This window comes from Danio aesculapii, chromosome 25 (assembly GCF_903798145.1).
Source record: "Danio aesculapii chromosome 25, fDanAes4.1, whole genome shotgun sequence".
Lineage (NCBI taxonomy): Eukaryota > Metazoa > Chordata > Actinopteri > Cypriniformes > Danionidae > Danio > Danio aesculapii.
The window spans coordinates 9,426,421-9,451,642 of record NC_079459.1 but is presented as its reverse complement, the minus strand read 5'-3'; the positions used below and the strand labels follow the sequence as shown (position 1 = coordinate 9,451,642).

The 25,222-nt window shown below is 35.4% G+C and overlaps 1 protein-coding gene across 1 annotated transcript in view; it reads right to left on the bottom strand.

The window, feature by feature from the left end:
• Positions 1-25,222, bottom strand: part of si:dkeyp-19e1.3 (USP6 N-terminal-like protein) — a 61,462-nt gene that overhangs the window by 19,085 nt on the left and 17,155 nt on the right. Inside the window, exons 2-8 of the mRNA XM_056451435.1 lie at positions 19,074-19,147; positions 16,521-16,606; positions 12,776-12,815; positions 10,663-10,743; positions 10,300-10,407; positions 7,931-8,040; positions 3,854-3,902 (exon numbers count right to left, since the gene is read on the bottom strand). Of these exons, the coding sequence (XP_056307410.1) occupies positions 3,854-3,902; positions 7,931-8,040; positions 10,300-10,407; positions 10,663-10,743; positions 12,776-12,815; positions 16,521-16,606; positions 19,074-19,139 (540 nt within the window). The 5' untranslated portion in view covers positions 19,140-19,147. The remainder of the gene's footprint in view (positions 1-3,853; positions 3,903-7,930; positions 8,041-10,299; positions 10,408-10,662; positions 10,744-12,775; positions 12,816-16,520; positions 16,607-19,073; positions 19,148-25,222) is intronic.

The window sequence follows — 25,222 nt, the reverse complement described above, 5'->3', positions numbered from 1 at the left end:
GAATGGCTATTATTAACATGGTGTAAAGAACAGAAATTGCTCTTTGCTAATAACTGGAATCTTTTCTGGGAGCGTCCAAGGCTTTTTCGTGCTGACGGGCTGCACCCCAGTTGAGCTGGAGCTAAACTCCTGTCAGACAACATCTACAGGACACTTCGTTCTGTCTGACTAGTAAGTGAAAATTCACTAAATTCCCATTTTAGCCATATGGACTCTTGTTTGTCCCACTTAAATCACAGTAATGCATGTCTGGCTAACCCCATAGAGACTGTGTCTGTTCCTGTTCCTATTATTACATCAAGAAATAAACGTACTGTGTGCTCCAGAAAAAATCTGTTAAGAATCAAACCAGAAAAAACGCTAAAAAGTGAAAATACAAATTTCGTAAAGCTTGGCCTCCTAAACATCAGGTCACTAGCACCTAAAGCACTTATCATAAATGAAATAATAACAGATAACAATCTTAATGCACTCAGTCTCACTGAAACAAAATGACTATATTATAATAAAGCAACTCCTCCAGGATTCTTATATAAACATTAGGCTCGTCAAACTGGTCGTGGTGGTGGAGTTGCATCAATCTTTAGTGATATTCTTAATGTTAATCAGAGAAACAGACTTTTATTTAACTCCTTTGAAGTATTAGCGCTTAATGTTATGCTTCCGGATATTATGCAAAAAACTATGTTATCTCTCGCTTTAATCACCATATATAGACCTCCAGGACCCTATGTCAATTTTCTAAAAGAGTTTTCTGATTTTATCTCTGACTTACTAGTTAAAACTGATAAAATACTAATTGTAGGAGACTTTAACATCCACATAGATGACGCTAACGATACATTCGGCCCGCGTTTATGGATTTACTACATTCACTTGGGATAAAGCGAAACGTTGGTCCAACCCATCGCTTAAAGCATACATTATTACATCTAATTCTGTCTTATGGAATTGAGGTCATTGATGTAGACGTTATACCACAAAGTGATGATATTACAGACCACTACCTCTTACTATATAAGCTGTGTTTACCTGAAATTAGCAGATCCGCTCCGATATATCATCCTGGTAGAACTATCGTTCCGTCCAAAAAAATGAATTCACAAATAACTTGTCTGATCTTTCTCTATTTTGAAATGTACCCGCAAACGCAAATGACCTTGATGTAGTGACCAGCAGTATGGATGCCATCTTTACTAGCACTCTAAATACCGTGGCACCCATCAAATTAAAAAGGCTAGAGAGAATAAAACTACACCATGGTATAACAGTCATACTCAAGCTCTCAAAACAGCAACCCGTGCCCTGGAAAGTAAATTAAAAAAAAAATTTAGAGGTCTTTAGAATTGCGTACAAAGACAGTATGTCCAGCTATAGGGGGGCTCTAAAATCTGCCAGGGCTGAGCACCTCCGCAAACTGATAGAAAATAATCCTAGATTTTTATTTAGCATCACTGCTAAATTAACAAATAATTGGTCATCTTTGGAATAAAATGTCTCACTGCAAATTAGTAGTGATGACTTCATGAATTTTTTCAGTGATAAAATAGAAGGCTTTAGACAGAAAATAGAAGATGTTAAACTTTCTGCACTGCCTTATACTTCAGATCCAGTAAACATTCCACTGAACCTTAATAACCTACAGTGCTTCAAAATCAAAATCATAGAACAGGAAGAGCTAGATAAAATTATAAATAGTTCTAAACCAGCTACGTGTATATTAGACCCAATTCCAACAAAATTACTGAAAGAATTGCTACCTGTTATAGGAGAACTTCTTAACGTTATCAACTCTTCTTTATCTTTAGGCCATATTCCTAATCCTTACAAGCTAGCTGTTATTAAGCCTATTATTAAGAAACAACAACTGGACCCCAGCAGCTTAGCTAATTATAGGCCTATTTCAAATCTTCCATTTATGTCTAAAATGCTAGAAAAAGTTGTTTCTGCCCAATTATTCTCCTTTCTGCAGACGAACAATGTTTTTGAAGTGTTTCAGTCAGGTTTCAGAGCTCATCACAGTACAGAAACCACATTAGTGAAAATAACCAATGATTTACTCTTAGCTGCTGACCAAGGGTGCATCTCGCTATTAGTTTTACTCGATTTTAGTGCGGCATTTGACACCATTAACCACAATATCTTCATAAATTGCTTAAATTCTACAGGTGTCCAGGGACTGGCTCTACAATGGTTTAAGTCATACTTAGCTGACCGTTACCAGTTTGTGAATATTAATGGGCAGCTTTCATAAGTCAGCCCAGTAAAGTATGGGGTACCTCAGAGATCAGTTTTAGGCCCTTTGCTGTTTACAATATACATGCTACCAGTGGGAGACATTATTAGAAGACATGGGATCAGCTTTCACTCCTATGCAGATGACACTCAATTATATATTTCAACAAAACCTGATGAGACGTCTGTAAGGTCTAAGCTAACGGAGTTTATTAAAGATGTTAAATACTGGATGACCAACAATTTTCTTCTCTTAAAGAGAAAAGCTAGTTCATGCTTTTATGACTTCTAGGCTGGATTACAGTAATGCTCTGTTTGCTGGCTGCCCAGCATCCTCTATTAATAAACTTCAGCAAGTTCAAAATGCAGCTGCCAGAGTTCTTACCAGGTCTAGAAAATATGATCATATCACCCCAATTTTATCCTCCTTACACTGGCTGCCTGTTAAGTTTTGTATTGATTTTAAAATATTGCTTCTTACCTATAAAGCTTTAAATAATCTAGCTCCTGTTTATCTAACCAACCTTCTGTTTCGCTACAATCTCAAAACTCAGGGCTTTTGGTAGTTTAGTAGTAGATTTTAGGTAAGCTTGTAATTCTGGCTTGGGTTGCATTTTATTTGTTGTTGTATATCTTGAAGACACATTGAGTTTAAGAAAAGCGCATCATAAATAAAATGTATTATTATTATTTCTAATGCATTATAAGGGTCTGTTCTAATGCTGCTCTGTGCAGTCTAAAGGACCTTTGGTGTTTCCCTGTTAGACCTCTATAAAACCAAACTGATAATCAAGGGTGTATAACATAATTCCCATGATAACACAGGACATCGTCCATGCCACTATTTAAAATTGCTTATTTACTTTGATTTGAACATTCTTTGAAACATTTGGGATAATCTCAAGTACATAAATCAAATATATTGACAGAATTTTTTATTTTTGGGTAAGGAAATTGTATTGTTGGAAATGTAATTGGGTAACACTTTATTTTGATGGTCCATTTGAGTACTAGTAGACTTAATATCTGCTGATACTGCTCCTTCAACAGACATTTAACTGACTAAAAGAAACTTGGCAACTACGTCAACTTACACTGACCCTAACCTCAACCCTTACTTAACAGTCTACTTATAATCTAATGAAAATTAGCTGGCATGTAGATGCAATGTAACTTAAATTCAACAAAGAGACCATCAAAATAAAGTGTGACCTATAAATGTCAAACAACAATGTGTGGCTTATTCTCATAAATTAAATTGAATTATATTCAGGTTTACATTACCTCCTACTTTAACAAGCAACCATTTGGGATACTATTCGCCTAACCTTGCGAGCAGTACATTATGGGTTGTCTGGAAATTGGCTTGCAGCCATTTCTTTATTCACTGAAACAAATACAAGTTTTATTTTAGGGTTACGGTCTAACAATAACTGAAAACAATAGAAGTCTTTGGGAAGTCCCCATTAGCACGGTAATTGTGTGTGTGGGGGGGACTGTGTTGACAGGGTGGGACACTGATCTATACTTCTCCTCGGCCCGGATTCATCCAGCACATGCCGTTCTGAATTACATAACACACTTACACACAAACATTTTAACTCGGTCACTCCCTTACCGTGTTGTAGACTGAATAGGCTGCCAAAACATGGAACAGGGCTTGCTGCCTGTAACAAACAAGAAATTAGGTTAATAACAACTTCATAAGGATTCAGAAAGTTCAGAACTGTTCCTAATATAATATGACAGTAATACTTATGATTTTACACCTTTAGTTTCAATGTATGACATGATCAGTGACGTGATGCTGATTTTTTTGTACACAGATTTGATAAAAAAATACAGTAAGAAATGTACAATTTTGAAATATATTTACTGAATGTACTTTATTATATATTTTATTCCTGATTTAAAGCTGAGGTTTCAGCATTATTTTATCCAATAATGTCCAGCTTCAAACCCAGCTGCCTTCAGGTCGATGTATTTCAACAGATTTAGAGTGTTTTTACTGTGTTTTACATTTCTTTGTTTTTTTTTAATGGATATGAATGGTAGATCAATAGATGAATAGTAGTCAGTCTAATTCAAAGCAGAAACAATTTTTTTACCATCTCCTGTTGTCCTGTCAGGTTCATTTATTGAAGAAAATGCCCAAATATTCTGCAGTTGTAAAGAATAACTGAAGTAAAGAATTGAGGAGCTTTGTATCTGTCTGTGCGTTTTTTTTTTTTTGTTTTTTTTTGAAATATTAAATTATATATTATTATATTTTATTTTATATTTAAAGATATATATTTATATTGTTTAGTTTTTTATTGTTATAAAAATATTTTTAAAAATAAGAGAATAATAGAAGGCAAAAGAAATGTTTTGCTAATAAATAAAGCTTTAAAATGTGCATTTTCTATACAAAATCAATTTGGTCCTTCAAAACATTTTCAGAGATGGAGGTGGGCCTTGAAGTGAAAAAGTTTGAGAACCTTTGTTCTTAGATACTACTATGATTACAGTTGAAGCACTGAAGTCGGATGAAATGTTTTGACAATGTTTTTGGATCCATTTTGAATATTTTGGGACCATTGCTATCTACGGAGGATGAGGGAGCTCTCAGAATTCTTTTAAAATATCTAAATATAATATCTAAAATTTATATTCTGAAAATTAACAAAGGTGAATAATTATGATTTTGAGTCTTAATTTGTCACAACTATCAGCAAATGAATGATTTTTTTGGTGACAAATCATATTTTGGGAAAATGCTTTAAAAATTTAAAAAAACTACAATACACTCTATGCAAATTTACTACCATTTTGTTATTTAGTAGCTGTTTTTTTTTGCCATTTTGACCTTCATTATATTAACAATTTTTGATTGCAAAGCCATGACACCATATAATCATGCATTCTTGACTATTGGTGGTTTTGCCTATTGGGAAGAGGTAAATGTTCTAATTTGTACAGTTGATCATAAGTTGCAGATCAAAAAAAAGAGCTTTGTTTCTGGCTTTTTTATGGAGTTATTTGGAGTATAGTGTGTGTATGTGTGTGAGAATGCGAGAGAGACCTTTGCGCACTTACCACACCATGTCTAAGAGAATTAAAATAAACAGCTCGGCTTTCAGAACATAGCAAACATAGTAAGTGTGTTACGCATGCAAACTACAGTAAAATTTGCTGTTTTACTATAGAGCTCAGCTCAGGCCTATCTAACGGCTTAGATTATATGATTATATGCTGTCATGGCTTTGCAATCAAAAAATGTCATTACAATGGAAGTCAATAGGGTAAAAAACAGCTACCAACATAACGAAAGCGTAGTCAATGTGAAGTGTTAAGAACAGAATTTTCATTTTTGAGTGATCTAAGCCTTTAAAATCTAGATTTTGTATTCCTTTGTCAATAACCCAACTGCATTTTGAGCAAAACGCACTGAGGGTCCAATCTTAAATCAATCAGTGGAATGAAACTAGCTAACCAGCAGCAAGAGTGTATTCATGCATAAGCCATTATGTTCACAGGAGATGTACATTAATATTTCATAGCATCGGCATATTTGAAAGGATTTAGTGATGCATTGCAAGACCCCTGGTAACAGGCCAGAGGAAAGCAGAATTGTGACCTCTGTGCTGTAGAAATGCGGATGAGTAACGCAAACAAACAGCAGATGTGTCAAACGGCACTTCCGGACCTATATCCTCTTATTGGCTGCGCTGCGCTAATAAAAACGTAGAAGTCTTTGCTCATAGATTCCTTCTACCAGGCACCTTGTGAAATAAAAAAAGTGAAGTGGTTGCTCTTTGTCTATTGTGGGTGTATAGACCGCATGGTTTAAAACCTCTTGTGCACTTTGATCTACATGTACACACCGTGTGGTTTGAAGACCTAGCCTGTTATGTTACATGACGCATCTGGATTTCAGATATACCGGAAGGTTTTTGAAAAGCGTCCCACAGCAGGTCTATGTTTTATTAAAAACTCATGTCTGACTGGCTACAAAAAAAATGAAAAAAAGTAGTGTTTCTAAATTAACTTTGACTTGTATCTCATTGCAGACAATACAACAAACATTATTTAATGTGTTCCTAGATGATTTTTATTGTTTTGTTTTGTTTTTTTTGTCTCAAAATAAACACGTATTCTAATTTTGGTTCTTGCAACACATTTAAAAAAAAGAGTTGGGACAGGAGCAATTTAGGGCTAGTAATCAGGTAAATTGAAAGGTCTAGTACTTCAGGAGCAAAAATGGGCTGAAGATCGCCAGTTTGCCAACAAATACGTGAGAAAATTCTTGAAATGTTTAAAAACAATGTTCCTCAAAGAAAAATAGGAAGACATTTGGATATTTCACTGTCAACAGTGCATAACATAATTAAAAGATTCAAGTAATCAGTGCAAATTTCAGTGTGTAAAGGACAAGGGTGCAAGTCTAAGCTGAACAACTGTGATCTCCAATCCCTCAGGCAGCACTGCATCAAGCATCATCATTCATCTATAATCGATATCATCACATGATACTGTGACAAACCTTAGTCAAGCACCACAATACATACTGTAGTTACATCCACAAATGCCAGTTAAAACTGTAATGTGCCATAAAGGAAGCCCTATGTTAACAGTGTCCAGAAGCATTGTTGATCCATCAACATGCACTGTGGTGAGATGAATCAGTAATGGACGCCTTGTCCTCCGGACCCAAAAAAAAAAAAAAAAAGGTCATCCAGGCTGTTAGCAGTAAGTCCAAAAGCCAGGTTCTGTCATGGTCAGGTACCCTTGGTAAATGTAACTTGCACTTCTGTGATGACACCATTAATGCTGAAAAGTACATAGAGATTTTGGAGCACAATATGCTGCCGTCTTGTCCAGAGATGCCCATGCATATTTCAACAAGACAATGCAAAACCACATTCTGCACATATTAAGCCCTGGCTGTAGAGGAAGAGGATACTGGTGTCTTCAGTCCCAAATGGTGTCTTCAGTCCCAAAACGTCTTTAAAGTGTTTTAAAGGGAATAGCGATGTTACAAAGTGGTAAATGTTTTACTGTTTTCAAAACTTTTTTTGAAATGTGTAGCAAAAACCAAAATTGGAATGTGCTTATTTTGAAAAAAACACAATAAAAGTTATGAGGAACACATTAAATAATGTTTGTTGTATTGTCTGCAATGAAATACAAGTCAAAGTAAATTTAGAAATCACTACTTCATTTTTTTATTTGTGATTTTCATACTGTCCTAACTTTATCTGATATGGGGTTGTATAATTTAATAATTATTTTTTTGATATCGGTCCAATCTTAAGAGGACATTAAATCCCAAGTGCGTCTTCATGACTGTCCGGTGCAAAAGGAAATATTTTTTTTTTTTGTCATGACAGCGTGGCAGAACTTTAGTTGTTATGGAGAACATCAAAGTTTCTATTTATTCTGGGCATAATGGCAACGAGTCACCGGTCATGTCATTTCCTGTGAGGCCTTTCACAGTAACAGGAAGCTGATGAACAAAAAAAATGCACTGACAAAGAGGAAGTGAGCTCTTGTTTTGGTTAAGGGTTTGGTTAAGGTCTGAGAAGCTCATTTCAGAACCATCTTAAAATAAAACGCAGCATAACACGTGAAAAAAAAACTATATATAAAGCTAAATAAATATTATTTTTTGTTGAGTGTGTGTGCACATGTATGCGTTTGTGCAATGTCTTACTTGACCCCAAATCGTTCCATGAACATGATATGGTTTCTAAAGGTCCTGTTGACGTCAAGGTCTATCTGCTTAATTTCTGTTGAATACCTCTTGGCTTGTTCCTTCATTTTCTGCAAAAACATACAAGCCAAAAAAGTAGACAATTTATATTTTATAGGTTTTTTTGACTTCTGTTCATTAGGTTAATGTAAAAATATGCTTTCCCAAACCAAATTGTAACATTTTAGCATAAGCATCACTGAGGAGAATTGACAAAAACAAACACTGTCTATCTGCTATTGGGAGGATGTTATTGGGATGAGATGATAGATATCCTTCAACCAAAAACATAATTAACCAACAAATGATTTACTAATGGTTTTTCATGCAAATTTTACTGTTTTTTTAATTTGTTTATTTACATTTTTTTAACAATGTCACTACAAAATACTGGATGGAAAGAGCTCAGTATATACAAATTTGAAGCATAACAAAATTATTACTTAAAGTGAGCTATTCTTTAAATAAAATCCACAGTAAAACTTAAAAAAAGATGTGTAGTAATTGCTCATTTTGGTTTTATGGAAATAGACAATTAGCCAGCAACTGCTACTACATACTACGCATTGCTGTTACTGACAAACATTTTGAAACAGGAACCTTGATAGTCACTAGTTTCAATATAAGAGAGACACTTCTGCTATTTGCATTTACTAGAACAGTAAACAACTAAGATAGTATCATCTAGATATATCAAGAAATTCAGATAGGGATATGCTTTTAATTTAATTATAAGTACAAGAGAATCTTTAATGTATCAGAATAAAATTAGAACCATGGTATGGTAGTATCTACACTACTGATCAAATGTTTGGGGTTGGCAAGATTTTTAAATGTGTTTGAATTTATTAACAAGGCTGTATTTAAAAATACATAAAATGATTTATTATTAATGATAGTGTAATGATGATAATAATAACAATAATAATAATAATAATAATAATAATAATAATAATAATAGTAATAATAATTAAACTCTACTATTGTACAATCTACTTATTTCATTTCAAATGTGTCTATCTTCAGAACACAAATTAAGATATTGTAGATGAAATCCAAGAGCTCTCTTACACTCTGTAAACAGCAATGTTCCAGAAAAGAAGCCAAAAACATTTGTGAAAGCATTCTATGTGACTTCAGTGGTTCAATTGTAATCATACGAAGCTTCAAGAACAGTTTTGTGTGCTAAAACAACAACATCACTTTGTAAAAAAAACAACAAAAAAAAAAAACAACAACAACATAAACTGCTATGACAATTGTTTCCTCAGGTACTGATTATGTGCTTTATTCAGTGTTAAATGCTTCCAATGTAAGTTTGAACACCATTTTACAAGAAATTTCTCTTGCCATACTACTGAAAACACCAACAAGTGTCTTATTGCCCGAAGTAAATGCACCCTGATATGATGCGGAAAACATAGACGAAAAAAAGTAGTTTTTAAATTTTTTTTGAAGCTTGGAATATTTTGACAAATTTGGAATTTGAACGTCTCTCAGATTTCATCTAAAATATCTTAATTTGTGTTCCAAAGATAAACAAAGGTCTTAGGGGGTTAGAACAACACAACATTTAGACAAAATTTTTAGCCGTAATAGATATTAATACTTTAATTAAACGCAAAGCTGACTGAAATAAAAATAGCCCTCACTTGCGTATTATTCAGTTACAACATTGCACCATGCAGTCAAAAATGCAATACTAACAGAAACAAAACTGGCTGAATCGAGCATACACTAACATACGTATTATTCAATCAAAGGATTGCGCCAAACAGTCAAAATATATAAAAAATATATAAGGATGTGAATGTATTCACTGATGGTCAAGGTGATTCAAAGCATCCAGGTAAATCTGTATTAGGATCAGCATACCTTTAAATGTCACAACTGACCAATCGGAATAGAGTATTCCAGACAGCCATGCAATAGCATTAGTCAATACACTGTTAACAAAGACTAAGTTATATTAACTGTAATAAATGCTGTTTTTTTATCTTAGTAAAAAATGTGAATTAAATACTTTGATCCACTTTGCAGCTTATTCTAGATCTTTGTTGTCTTTTTTTATTTGGGGGTTGGGGGGGGTTACAAATATAGATGAAAAGAAAAAGTTGTTAGCATGCAAAGCAGCAAATATTTGTTATAAATAAAACATTGATGTGCCAAAGGCTCAGACACAACACGTCTGGCTAATTTAAACCCAAACAATCACACAGGACGAATCAAAACCCAAACAATTGAGTCATGGAACGAATCTCAACAAACAGGCAGTTATTCATTCAAAGGACCAACTGGAACCCAAACATATGTCACAAATGTGATCCTACCTCATACTTCCTGAAGTTTGCTTGTTTCACCTTCTCCACATCTAATAGAAGAGCCCAGGCCTGACCACGCAGCTTCAAGGGAATCCCCTTGTACACCCGCTTCATCATCTGGAAAATGCACATGGGAAAGAAAAACAAACAGATGGCGAGATTTATTTTTGGGTCCCCATAATTTAGGAAGTGTGTGCCTCTTTAGCCATAGCAGACTTCACTGTAGTAATTTTGTGACTATAATGGCAGCAAAAGCTAATTGATACAAGACAATAATGTAAATTAAAAACATTATACACAATTCTTAGATGTATTGTACAGCAGCTTTAAACATGTCATCCACTTAAAGGTGTAGCTGTCGATTAAAGTTACCTTTTCACTATTATGGTACTTTTCCCACTTTTTCACCATCTTTATCCATTTTTCCTCTCTTTCCATCTCCTGGAGTTTGTGCTAAAGAAAGAGCATAATACATTTTGAATTATATAATGCAACACTGAGCATACTGAACCAACATTTAAAAAAAAAAAAAGTTTTTTTATGCCTTGTATAGGGATGCACCAATACCATTTTTTTGGAACTGATCCGATCCCTATACCAAAAGTCTGAGTATCGACCGATATAGATCCTATCCAGATACTGTTTTTTTTTTTTTTTTTGCTGTTTTTTTTCATAATTGCAGTTTCTGTAGTTCTAGCGATAAGCTCAAAAAAATCTTCTTTAGTAAAAATAACAGACATAATAAACTAGACTACATTATTTGAGCATTCATTATGACATTGATTTGATCTGTTGTGGTCCAGCTTATGTTTCCTTTTTTAATATTAAGATTTTTCTTTGAAATTGTAATAGGCTACCACTATACACCCTAGTCATTGGTAAAATAACAAGCCTTGATGCAGAGTAAACTAAACTGTTTGAGGCCAGTTTTACTTATTAAACATTCTCTTGCTTAAACTTGTTGTAAAACAAGGTCTGCTTATGTGCTTCAGAGGCAAAACACAAACTGGTCAGTTAAATAAAATATTAATATAAATAAAATTACAGTGAAATATTCATAGTTTCAGAGTAGCCTACATTAGGCTAAATAATTTTGTTTTTGTATACAATCCATATAGAGCTTGTTAGTTTCATTTTTATTAATTTAATCAACTACTTTGACCACAATGAGCCGGTCAGCCGGCTTTACAAACTATTGGCAGCACTGAAAGTATTCCCCTCTGAAGAATAAACTCAGTTGGAAGGATGTGAGAACAGAAACTTATTGTGAGAATAACGGAGCGGCGCACATCGCAACTGTGCAGCTGGTGCATGGATGAATTGGTTGATGCATCACTGAGACACAGTGTGCAGCCCTCCGGTATCAGCAAACACTTCCAAAACAGCAGCACAAAGGGAAGAAATCAGTGCGTTGAGGATCAGGGCTAATGTATTACTGAGCCTTTTCTAATTTAAAATTTCAGGTAGGTCTACTTTGTGCGTGAGAAGCAAGTAATAACCCTCTCTACGCCAGCGCATGATTTAGAAGCAGCAATGAACTCCTTGTTGCAGGTCAAAATGAACCCATTTAATGCAAAACTAAATGCATTTCTCTTCAAATAGTCTTGGAGAAAGTTTTTCGTGTTGTCATAAAAGTACAGCATTTGAATTGTGAATGAATGAAAAATGATTGACAGGCGCAGCGGAGGGAAGCACTGAATTAAACGTGAATTTGACCACTTGAATATTCATCTGTACTTCACAAACTATAGAATGGCTTCAAAACATTTGAGATATAGTAGCCCTACATGACAACTTTCTAGTGCCTTATAATAGGCTACTTTCATGGCTTTTGTTGGCTTATAAATTACACAAAATATAGCACACGCAATATCGGATTTGGATCGGTACCAGCTGGCCGATATCCAATGCAGCAAAAATATGCGGTATCGAACCGATATCTGATTCAAGTATCAGGATCGGTGCATCCCTAGCCTTGTATGAACAATATTTTGTATTGTCTGTTATATTTATCTCGATTAAGCTGCATTGAAATTATCTGTATTGTATAAAGCAATTATACAGACAGAGTGATGAAGCCAATTATGATATGGGGATGGTTAGGAGGCCATGATGGACAGAGACCAGTGGGCAAATTTGGCCAGGATGCCAGGGTTAAACCCCTACACATTTTCGAAGGACATCCTGGGATTTTTAATGACCACAGAGAGTTGGGACTTCGGTTTCACGTCTCATCCGAAAGACGGCCCTCAATGAGCAGTATAGAGTCTCCATCAATATACTGGGGCATTAGGACCCACACAGACCAGAGGTTGAGCGCCCCCTGCTGGTCTCACTAACCCCACTTCCCGCAGCATCCTAGCTTTCCAATGTGTTCTCCCATCCAGGTACTGACTGGGCACAGCCCTGCTTAGCGTCAGTGGGTGACCAAATGTATATTGTTTCCATAAAAGAAGAATCTAGAAAGCTGATATCCTAATCTCACCTTCTCCTCCACTGCAGTTGGTGTTGGCAGTTCCTCTTCACTGGAAAGTATAAGGCGGAAATGGTTGAAAAATTTGTACAACTACTACTTGAGGTATGATTAATATATTAGCTATATTTTTACTGCTAATCCCCAAAACTCATCAGTCACAGATGTAACAAAATTCCCCATAAAAAAATATACACCACTGGTCAAAAGTTCGGGGTAAGTATGATTTTTAAATGTTTTAAAATAAGCTTGTTCATATTGATTTAATCAAAAATACAGTAAATATTGTAAAATTGTGAAATATTATTGCACTGTAAAATAACTGTTCAAAAGATTATAATTTAATTTAATAATTTATTCCAGTGATTTTGGGAATGATTTCCAGCTTCATTTCTCCAGTCTTCAGTCACATGATTCTTCAGAAATCACTCTAATATTAATTATTATTATTATTATTATTGTTATTATTATCATTATTATTATTATTATTATTATTATTATTATTGTTATTATTAATTTAATAGTAATAAAAGCAATAATGACTGGAGTAATCATTTCATTTGAAACTACCTACAATAAGTAATAAATGAATATTTAATAAATTTGTATTTAACAAAATACTTTTTTTTTAGTTAATAAATGCCGCCTTGATGAACAGAATCATTTTCTTAAAAAAAAAAAAAACTGACCCCAAACTTTTGACCGGTAGTGTACATATAGGGTTGCAAAGGGGCGGAAAGCGCTAAGTAAATTTCCATGGGAACTTGGGGTCTCTGGAATTTTCTGGAATGTAAGAAAACAGATTCGCTTAAGTTTGCTGTAAAAGGAACAAATTCCCTAACCCCCCCTAAATATCAAACTTACAACCTTAAATAATATAGGATTTGGATTCAAATGCAGAAATGTGGCTTTGATATTATTTTGATATTCAGGTATTAAACATTTTCACCTCGGTTAGTGTATTTGTTTATACAGTGGTAAATGTTGGTGCACAGTATTTTTGAATTGAATTTAAATAAAAAAAGAATTTAAATAAATCAAACATTTTTTTTAAAGTTATTTTGTTAGCATCAAGACAATTCAAGAAAATATCAGTGCATACAGTGTTGTGCACGTGTGATTTGAGGAATATGCAGGATAGAGAACTGCATTAAATCTGGTTGTTTTAATCAAAATTATGCAGTAAGATTTTTTTTTTTATTACAATATTGTACCCTGTCATAGGCTAACCTTCAATTAACCAAATTCACAGTTTATTCATATTAGTTCCCGTTAATTATCATAGGTTCCCATTAATTCCCATGGAAAGTTTCTAGCCTTGACAATACCCACAATTTTGCAACCATATATACAGTGCATTCGGAAAGTATTCATTTCGCTTGTTTTATGTTACAGCCTTATTCCAAAATGGATTAAATTCATTTATTTCCTCAAAATTCTACACACAATACCCCAAAATGACAATGTGAAAAAAAAAAAAGATTTTTTTAAAAATTGTTGCAAATTTATTAAAAATAAAGAACCTGAAAAATCACATGTACATAATTCAATTCAATTCAATTCATTTTACCTTTATTTGTATAGCTCTTATACAATGTAGATTGTGTCAAAGCAGCTTCACATAAAAGGTCATAGTAAATAGGAACAGTGTAGTTCAGTTTGTAGTGTTTAAGTTCAGTTCAGTTTAGCTCAGTTCAGTGTGGTTTAATAATCACTACTGAGAGTCCAAACACTGAAGAGCAAAACCAACGATGCGCAGCTCTATAGATCCCGAATCATGCAAGCTAGTGGCGACAGCGGAGAGGGGAAAAAAAACTTCACTAATTGAAGAAAGTGAAGAAAAAAAACCTTGAGAGAAACCAGACTCAGTTGGGCACGACCATTTTAATTTCTCCGCTGGCCAAATGTCTTCTGCAGAGCTGCAGTCTTAGAGGCGGAGGCTGGAAGCTGGCCTCAGCGAAGACTCGTCTGTCTCTGGAGCGTCACAGGAATAAGTAAGTATTTACAGCCTTTGCTCAGTACTTTGTTGATGTACCTTTGGCAGCAATTACAGCCTCAAGTCTTTTTGAATATGATGCCACAAGCTTGGCACACCTGTTTTTAGGAATTTTTACCCATTCCACTTTGCAGTACCTCTCAAGCTCTATCAGGCTGGATGGGAAGCGATGATGTACAGCCATTTTCAGATCTCTCCAAAGATGTTCAATAGGATTTAGGTCTGGGCACTCAAGAACCGAGTTGTTGTGAAGCCACTCCATTGATATTTTGGCAGTGCGCTTTGGGTCATTGCCCTGCTGGAAGATGAACCGTCACCCCAATCTGAGGTCAAGAGCACTCTGGAGCAGGTTTTCATTCATGATGACTCTATACACTGCTGCATTCATCTTTTCCACTTTCCAGACTAGTCTTCCAGGTCCTGCTGCTGAAAAACATCCCCACGGCATGATGCTGCCACCACTATACTTCACTGTAGGGATGGTATTAGCTTGGTGATGAGCGGTGCCTGGTTTCCTCCAAATGTAACTCCTGGCATTTACTCCAAAGAGTTCAATTTTAGTCTTAGGTCTTAGAGTCCTTTGGATACCTTTTGGCACATTCCAGGCGGGGAGTGGTTTCCGTTTGGCCACTCTACCATACAGGCCTAAATGGTGGATTGCTGCACAGATGGTTGTCCTTCTGTAAGGTTCTCCTCTCTCCACAGAAGAACGCTGGAGCTCAGACAGAGTGACCATCGGGCTATTGATAACCTTCTTGACTAAATCCCTTCTCCCTGGATCACTCAGCTTGGCCAGCCAGCTCTAGGAAGAGTCCTGGTGGTTCTAAACATCTTCCACTTACGGATGATGAAGGCCATTGTGCTTATTGGAACTTTCAGAGCAGCAGAAATGTTTCTGTAACCTTCCTCAGCCTTGTGCCTCGAGACAATCCTGTCTCGGAGGTCTATAGACAATTCCTTTGTCTTCATGCTTGGTTTGTGCTTTGACATGCACTGTCAACCCTGGGACATTATATATAGACAGGTGTATGACTTTTCAAATCATGTCCAATCAACTAAATTTAACACAGGTGAATTTCAATTAAGCTGCTGAAACAGTGGAAAAGTGGAAACAGAATGTACCTGAGCTTAATTTAAAGCTTCACTGCAAAGGCTGTGAATACTTAGATACATGTGAGTTTTTAGGTTTGTTATTTTTAATAACAACTTCCAAAAATCTTTTTTCACATTGCCATTATGGGGTATTGTGTGTAGAATTTTGACGAAATAAATGAATTGAATCCATTTTGGAATAAGGCTGTAACATAAAAAAATGTGGAAAAAGGGAAATACTATGAATACTTTCCGGATGCACTGTATATATATATATATATATAAATATAAATATATATATATATATATATATATATATATATATATATATATATATATATATATATATATATATATGTATGTATTTCGATATGTATTTTGATCATCATATATATATATATATATATATATATATATATATATATATATATATATATATATATATATATATATATATATATATATACATATATATTTACATATATATATACATATATATATATATATATATATATACATACATACATATATACACATACATACATACATACATACATGCATACATACATACATACATACATGGCAGTTCACAAGTCAACATTGATAACCATGGAGCAAGATAATTTTGCTAGCTTGTGTGGTAAAACTGCATGGATTGGCTAGACTTACTGCAGAAACCCGAAGCGGTCTGTGAACTTAAAGATGCTGTAGTCTGCATCCTCCCAGGGGTTAATGTGCACACCCTCCTGTCTGCCCTGCAACCAGGCCAACAAAGAAACTAAAAAGCTGACAACCACTATATAACATGACAAAATAAAGACAAAAAAGCACTTAAGCCAAGGTCACACTGCGAATGCTGCAGACTGGAAAGGCAAGCTTCTGCTACATATTTCGAATGCCACTGTGATCGAAAGTTCAAGTTTGGTGAACTATGACCTGAACTATGACCAATTTGCATCACGTGAATTTGTGAGGAAAATAGAGGTTCAAAGAGTGCAGAAAATTTTAAATATGGAGCAATTGTTTGTTTTATTAGTGTCACATCCTCTTGTTTTATCCAGCCCCTTTTCAAGGCACCGTCCATCATAATTTCACATGCTTAAATTCTGTAACCATGGCTTTAGGCATTTGATTTCTTTCTGACAACAGTTTATAACAACATCCAGATATCCAAAATAAGTTAGGCAATGATACAAAAAACCAAGAGAACCCACAATATCTTGAAACAGACTGACATGTTTGTTTGTCTATAGGAAACACTTTGGCCCAATCCTAATTCTACCCCTAAGCCCTTTCCCATATCCCTACCCCTCGTTTTGCGTGTTCACATGAAGGTGTAGGGGTGTCCCAATTCTATTTAGCTTGAAGGTGTAGGGCTAAGGGGAAGGGCTGGATACCCCATGAAACAAAGATTTTTCAGGACCACAGTAGAAGGGTTAAGAAAATTTCCCTAAATACACCATCTACAACAGCAGCATGACTACACATAGAAGTAAGGAGAAGCACAAATTTGTATTTTTTGTCATTACGATTTTTTAAAACAAACAAGCATATGTTTTAATGCATTCATTTAACCATCATGCTTTAAAAAACCCAGCTAAATTTCGCTATCTATAATCCATAATAAGAATAGAATTGGGATTGGGCCTTTATCTTTAGACAAGGAACAAAGGTATCTGAAGTACACTGAAAATTTCCATCCAGACTGTAGTATGTGTTTGAGTTTAGCAAGACATTAAGCTATTGTCCATCAAAAAAGGGCTTCCCTTCAGATAATTTAACCTCTGGCCTTATGTATGACACTTACATACTTCACAAATTGTATAAGTGGGCATTAAAAGGAATAAGAGTATAGTTCCTAGACATATCATAATAATTTCAATTTCTACTGGTCTTAGTCAGGGGTGCCTAAACTTCTTCTTTTGAAGGGCCAAAAACCAAACTTGAATGAGGCTTGTGGGCAGGTAAATATAGTTGCCATGGGTAAATTCTTAAATTACTTAATAATATTTACAAATGAATAGAAAATACAGTATTTAATTTTTTTTTATTTTATAATGAACTTATCACAGTAAAAATAATATCTCATTTATAACAGAATTACACAAGTTTTTGCCTTGATTTGCTCGCCTATGTCTTCCGCATAGTCCTCTATCCATCAAGACATTATTTACATTTTATAAAATCAGATGCATTTACAACATTTAATTGAAACATTTCATTTCAGATTGCTTTTTTTGTAGCTCACCAATAAAACAAACAAAAAATTACGTTCAATTAGAAATGACGATCTCTGTGTTAAAGGCAACACAGAGATTCCTCAACCTTCTCCATTATGCTCACTCTCCTCAGATGCAATGTTGGGCCAAATCAAAGGTTACAATGGGCCAATTTTGGCCCGCGGGCCCTACTTTGGGCATCTCTGATCTTAGTGATATGATGACACCAATAATTTTCAAAACTCTTTGGTCATTTTTGAGTGAGATGCTAATAGTTTAATCTGATTCGATTATCTATGTGAATGTAAGCTAACAGTGCTCCTGTTAGATCTGGAGATGAGCTGAATGGATTCAAAAATGGTAAAACTAAACTGTTTAACTCTAGGAAAGTTGTAAAAGAGGTTATTTTCCGAAAAAAAAAAGGGGGGAAGTACAGTCTTCCTTTTTTAGGCTTGTCTGGACCCGCTGCTCATACAACATTCTGTCCTATTTAACTGTGGCTACCTAAAGTTACCTTTAGTACAGTCCATGAAATTTCACAACTAGTTCACACACCAAAATGTCTTCTTTCTATTAAGGAACAAACAAATAAAAGAATTGTGACCCAATTTACACAGAGATCTACAGTAGGCACTATTGTGACCACCACACTGTACTTGGTTTCAAATTGAATATTCTTTTAAACCATTAGACATGATGTTTTATGTCTCTTCAAACCTGTCTGAAACATATCCTTAATATTCACCTTCATACAAAAACTGCTCCCTTGCTGAGATGCAGTAAAATGCAGCAACTTTTGTGGACGAGATAATATATATCTGGGATTCTTGATCCCTGAAATTTCCTCTCTAAGAGAACTGTCACTGTGGATACTGAAGATTCATTAACTAGTTCCCCTTTGTCTAGACGTTAGTTCATTGTTTTGATTTTTTTAGTTAAAAACGTAGGTCAACACTATAGAATGTCAGCCGGTATGCAACTTAAAGGATGTGCTGTAACTTGCCTTCTCATATTTTTCAATGATGTCAGCCCGTTCTTCTGCTATTAGCGTGTCGATGTCCTTCTTCATCTCAAAATCTGGAAAAGGAACAAAACAAATTGTCAAATGGATGAAAACAAGTTTCCGAAGGTCGCTGAATATGACAAACTACCCTCGACTAATCCTCCTCCAGGTCTGTTTGGCTAAGACGCATGAAAACGATCTGAAGCTTCTACATTCCAGCAATATTACAACATTTATTCAAGTTCTGCCTGAAGCGGGAAGACATCCATGTGAGGTGAGGTTGAGCAATTACCATGGGCCAACAACAGATGTTGTGTCAGGTAATTCGTCAAGTATATATTTGACCAAATTGATGGTCAAAACCTAACCTCCCCACCCATTAGGTGCGGTTATGCTATAGGATATACCAACCATTCTCAATATACTTAAAGTTTTTAAAAGCACATTACAGCTATATAGTTTCATATACCGGCAACATTTCTATCATTAAACAATTATACATATTTGCTAGATTGTTTTTAACCTTAATACAGTTTCTTTTTAGAAAAACATCATCTTTGACAGCACACTTTCATTTGAAGCACACAACTCAGTCTTGTTACGTTCATCTTCGTAATATTGCACACCTCCGTTCTCCTCTCACCCTGACACAGTACAGCCAATCTTGTTCACCTACTTGTCACTTCCCACATTGACTATTCGTATTTAGTTTACCACATAAATCTCTCCATCAGTTGATTCTGAATTCTGCTGACCATATCATAAGCAGGACTACATCCATACAACATGCTACTCTAATTCTGTTACGTATTCATCATCATGACTAATAAACCCACGGCTATGGAATCACCTACCTTTTTTGTTTTTCCAAACTCTCAACTGAAGTTTTTTAGTGAGTAAATTAAACATGATAATTTCAAGAGCATTATATACTACAAAGAGCCATAGTTCATAGAGAAGAAATGCAAACAGCTGTCATAATCCTTATTGATTGATTTATTGAATCAAATTAGATTTTAATATTAATTTTTGCATAGTTTATCATTGAACTACAAGTCTGTTTAGTGAATGTTGCTCCATCTGAAAGCAAGTGATGGGGGTTTTATTAGAACCGGCTTTACTGACAAAATGTGCATAAAAAATTTACTGCAATTAATCAACAACCCTGTTGCCATTGGATAATATAGAATAATATCGATTACTGATTATTTTCAGAATCAGAATCAGAATGAGCTTTATTGCCAGGTATGTTCACACATACGAGGAATTTGTTTTCGTGACAGAGCTTCTACAGTGCAACAGGATAACAGAGACAGGACAGAAATTTCTAATCAACCAATCACATGACAGCAATTTAATACATTTAGGCATGTAGAAATGGTCAAGACGATCTGCTGCAGTTCAAACCGAGCATCAGAATGGGGAAGAAAGGTGGTTTAAGTGACTTTGAATGTGGCATGGTTGTTGGTGCCAGACGGGTTGGTCTGAGTATTTCAGAAACTGCTGATCTACTGGGATTTTCACGCACAACCATCTCTAGGGTTAGAGAATGGTCAGAAAAAGAGAAAATATGCAGTGAGCGGTAGTTCTGTGGGTGCAAAATCCCTTGTTGATGCCAGAGATCAGAGGAAAATGGCCAGACTGGTTCGGCCTGATAGAAAGACAACAGTAACTCAAATAACCACTCGTTACAACCGTAGTATGCCGAAGAGTTGCTCTAAACACACAACACATCAAACCTTCCTTGAGGCAGACCACACCGGGTGCAACTCCTGTCAGCTACAATTCGCACAGGCTCACCAAAATTGGACAATAGAAGATCGGATAGAAGATGAATCTTGATTTCTGCTGCGACATTCGTATGGTAGGGTCAGAATTTGGCATCAACAACATGAAAGCATGGATCCATCCTACCTTGTATCAACAGTTCAGGTTGGTGGTGGTGATGTAATAGTGTGGGGGATATTTTCTTGGCACACTTTTGGCCCATTAGTACCAATTGAGCATTACGCCAATGCCGCAGTCTACCTGAGTATTGTTGCTAACCACGTCTATCCCTTTATGACCACAGTGTACCCATACTCTGATGGCTACTTCCAGCAGGATAATGTGCCATGTCATAAAGTGTGAATCATCTCAGATGGGTTTCTAGAACATGACAATGAGTTCACTCTACTCAAATGGCCTACACAATCACCAGATCTCAACCCAATAGAGGACCTTTGGGATGTGGTGGAATGAGAGATTCACATACACAAGTTAAACTTCAGATTAAAGTGTCTCTTCAGATTAAAATCCAAATCATAAGGATCATTGTAGCAATTAGAGTAAAGAAATAAAATAATATCAAATGTATTTGGTAAATCAGGGCAGTCTTACTTGAGGATTTAAATTTTGGGGTGCATTTAAATTAAATTGATGTACTAAAAAAATTAAGGGTTTCTACTTCGTATTTTTGAAAGATTTGCCATACAAACGGCCACAAAACGAAATCCCCCATTAACATAGATTTGAGATATGCAGCTAAAAATGCTGTGTTCTGCATTTCAGGCATCTACAGCAGGTCTGTTGCCTGTTCAGCACCATGTGTTGACATCTGTGGGTTCACATTCTCTGTGGACAGGTGGGACTTTTACAATCTCTAGTACACCAGACAACTGTTGTGCTGAGACACATGGGCACCTTGCTGTTAAACCACCTGTGCTTTTCAAAACATACGATAATATAAATGGAAACCCAGGTTTCCCTTTCAAACTTTTTTTTTCACTTACAAAAAAATGTGCAAAAATGGCATGTTTGTGGATATAACAGCTAATACCCTTAAAGGGACAACTTTGTACAAATTAATTAAAGCAGGGTTTCTGCGGGGTCTTAAATCTCAAAATCTAAATTTTAGGCCTTAAAAAGGCTTAAATTTACTGAAATATTGTGTGTCCTAAATCTTTTTTAAACAGGTCTTATTTTTTTTAGTTTATGTATTGCTACCCAATCTGGCCAAAACCCATAAAATCACCTACAATCCATCTCAATAAAACTTTTTTTTTTTTATTTTTAACTCTATTTATCATAATAGCTTAATTATTTTCCTTACAATAACTTTTGGTTAAAAGTGCTCCATGTATTTACAGATGAGGACACCAACCTGGACAGATTGTTGTGCATAGATTTAGTTTATTATAGTTTTGAAAACATTTAACGTTTGTTCATATTTTTTTTTATTATAAAGAAAGTTTATGTAGTAAAAGAAGTGTATGGATACAAGTAGAGCTTGCTTGTTTTAAACCAATATTTAAAATATTTTGATAAGAAATATCTAAACTATTAACATTTTTTATTATTAATATATAATTGTATTATTAGATGAATTCAACTATGATATATTGTTTTGATAGGACAAATAAAACTCTTTTCCATCTGGGCCATTTGAAAAATTCCTTAGTGTTTAGCCCTTTATGAGTCTAAAATTTCATTCATAATGGTCTTAAAATGTCTTAAATTTAACTTGGTGAAACCTGCAGAAACGCTTTAAAGGCAGTACAAATCTAAGATTTTAATATGTACCACTTAAAGGGCACCTATAGTACAAAATCTACTTTTCAAGCTGTTTGGACAGACATATGTGCATGTATGGTGTGTAGACTGTCATATTGGGGTGATATAAGTACACCCAGTGCTTTTGTTTTCAATTTAACAACATAAAAAACGGTGGACCAATTGGAGCGGTTTTCAAACCGACCGCAACTTTACGCAGGAGAGCGGTCCCCCGCCCACCAATATTGATTGACAGGCGCGTCATCATATCCTCAGTTTGCTGATTCATGTCCGCCATTTTCAGCGCGAGTCGAAGCAATATCACTAAAGGAACACCCTTGCTCTATTTTTAGATGCAAGGCTCATTGGGCTCAACACAAGAGCAATATTCTCCACATTATCACTCCAATCGGAATTATTGGTTGTATCTTTAGGTAGGTTTGCAAACATGTGTACTTCTCATTGAGTCTACCTTACACTTCAGCCGTTTGCATTTCTTGCGATCCCAGAAGCTCCCTGTAATCTTAACTAGCATGTGTTTTAGAATTCTAAACATAGGTTTCTATCAGGGTACACACAAGTCGACGGCTGGGCGCCGCGGACTGCTGCAGAAACCTATGTTTACAATTCAAAAATGCTTGGCGCTACGATTCGGGACACTTCATGTCTCTGCCTTGCCACAGAGAGTGTCTGGTGTGCCGTTTCGCGGCTTCGAGAGGCGCATCCGGTGCCTCAGTCAAAGTTTATTCAGTGTGCGTGGTTAATAGTTTCTGTGTACAAGCTCGGCACTTGAAACTAGCAAACAGTTGGCTGTAAAACTGTACAAAGACACATATGATTTTGTACTCTCTGCTTGGTCTGTGTCCGAGTCGTATATGTACGACTGATTGCTGATCCTCTCACTCCAGCTCCATCTCTGTCTGCCTGTCTGACTCTGTTGCAAACACAGAGCGGGTGAGCTCATGGCCCTGCCCCCTTGTTACGTTGGGCGGGAAGCCGAAACTAGTCTACATGTGAAGCAACACACCCCTAAATCAGCAAACTGTGGACACACCCCCAACATGACACTTTTTAACACATTATAATAAAAAAATCTGAATTGTGTTTTAAACTGAACCTAAACTGGCACACTCCGAAGAACCATAATATTAATATTAAATCATAAAAAAAGAGGTAAACTATGTGCCCTTTAAGAAAAGCTGAAAAGTTGCAAAGATGCTCCTTTAAATATAATGAGTATCTCTTGATATGTTTAAGCCCTTTGTATTGTTCAAATTGACTACCCTTTCGTTATGATAGTAGCTGTTTTTGCCCCATTGACTTCCATTATAAAAACATTTTTTTGATTGCAAAGCCATGACAGCATATAATCATGTATTCTTGATTGTTGGTTGTTTTCTTGTTGGGAAGAGGTAAAATTTTTACTGTTGATCATCAGTTGGCATCATTGACCCTTTAGGCCTGTGCAAAAAAAAAAAAGAAAAAAGTTTCTGGCTTTTATATGAAGTTATATGGAGTATAACAGCAGATTATATTGTGTGTGCATAAATACAATTACTTTGCTTACTATGTTCTGAGAGATGAGGTGCTTATTTATAGTTTCTCAGACATATCAACGTAAGTGCGCATAGGTCTCTCTTGCACTCGTACTCTCACACACACAAACACACCTTACTCCATATAACCCCAAAGCCAGAAACTAAGCCTTTTCGCACTGCAACTGATGATCAACAGCAGAAACTACAAATTTAACCTATTCCAACAAACATTATTTACAAAATTAATAATACATAACAATATGGTGTCATGGCTTTGCAATCAAAAAATTACATTACAATAGAAGTCAATGGACCAAAACAAGCTCACTAACATAATGGAAGGGTAATACATTTGCCCAGTGTTTTGTAAAATTTTTTCCAAAGCATTTTCCTAAAATATGTGTCATAAGAGTTGTTACCAAAAATTGTTCCATTAACTAAAACACAAAGAATGTTGTGGCCATATCAAGACTAAAAATCTACTTTATTGTCATTACACACGTACAAGTACAATGCAACAAAATGCAGTTTAGATCTAACCAGCAGTGCAATAGCAGCAAGAGCAGGATACAGGTATAAGTTATAAAGTGCAGTTATGGATAAACTATGGTGATATTTACAGATGGATGTACTATGAACATTATATACAGGTTGTGTTAGCTATGAACAGAGATTTACAATAAATGAATATATGTACAGGTAGCTATTAATAATCAGAAGTGTGCAGAATATATGTACAGAATGCTATTAATAATCAGAAGTGTGCAGATAGATAAACAATTACAAATGTACATGCACAGTGGGTGTGTACATGATTACGAAAGTACATGTGCAGTGGGTATGTAAAGTTCAAATAAGTGAATCAGTGCAATGTAGTGCAATGAATATGTGCAAATGTTAAATAGTGCAGTGATTGTGAGGAGTTTAAGTTAGAGGAGAGTGGGGGGTGTATTGGGGGGGCAAAAGAGTCAGTGAGGGGCAGAGTTAAAAAGGGAGACAGCTCTGGGGAAAAAGCTGTTCCTCAGTCTGCTGGTTTTTGTCCGGGGGAGCCTGAAGCGCCTGCCGGAGGGCAGGAGAGAA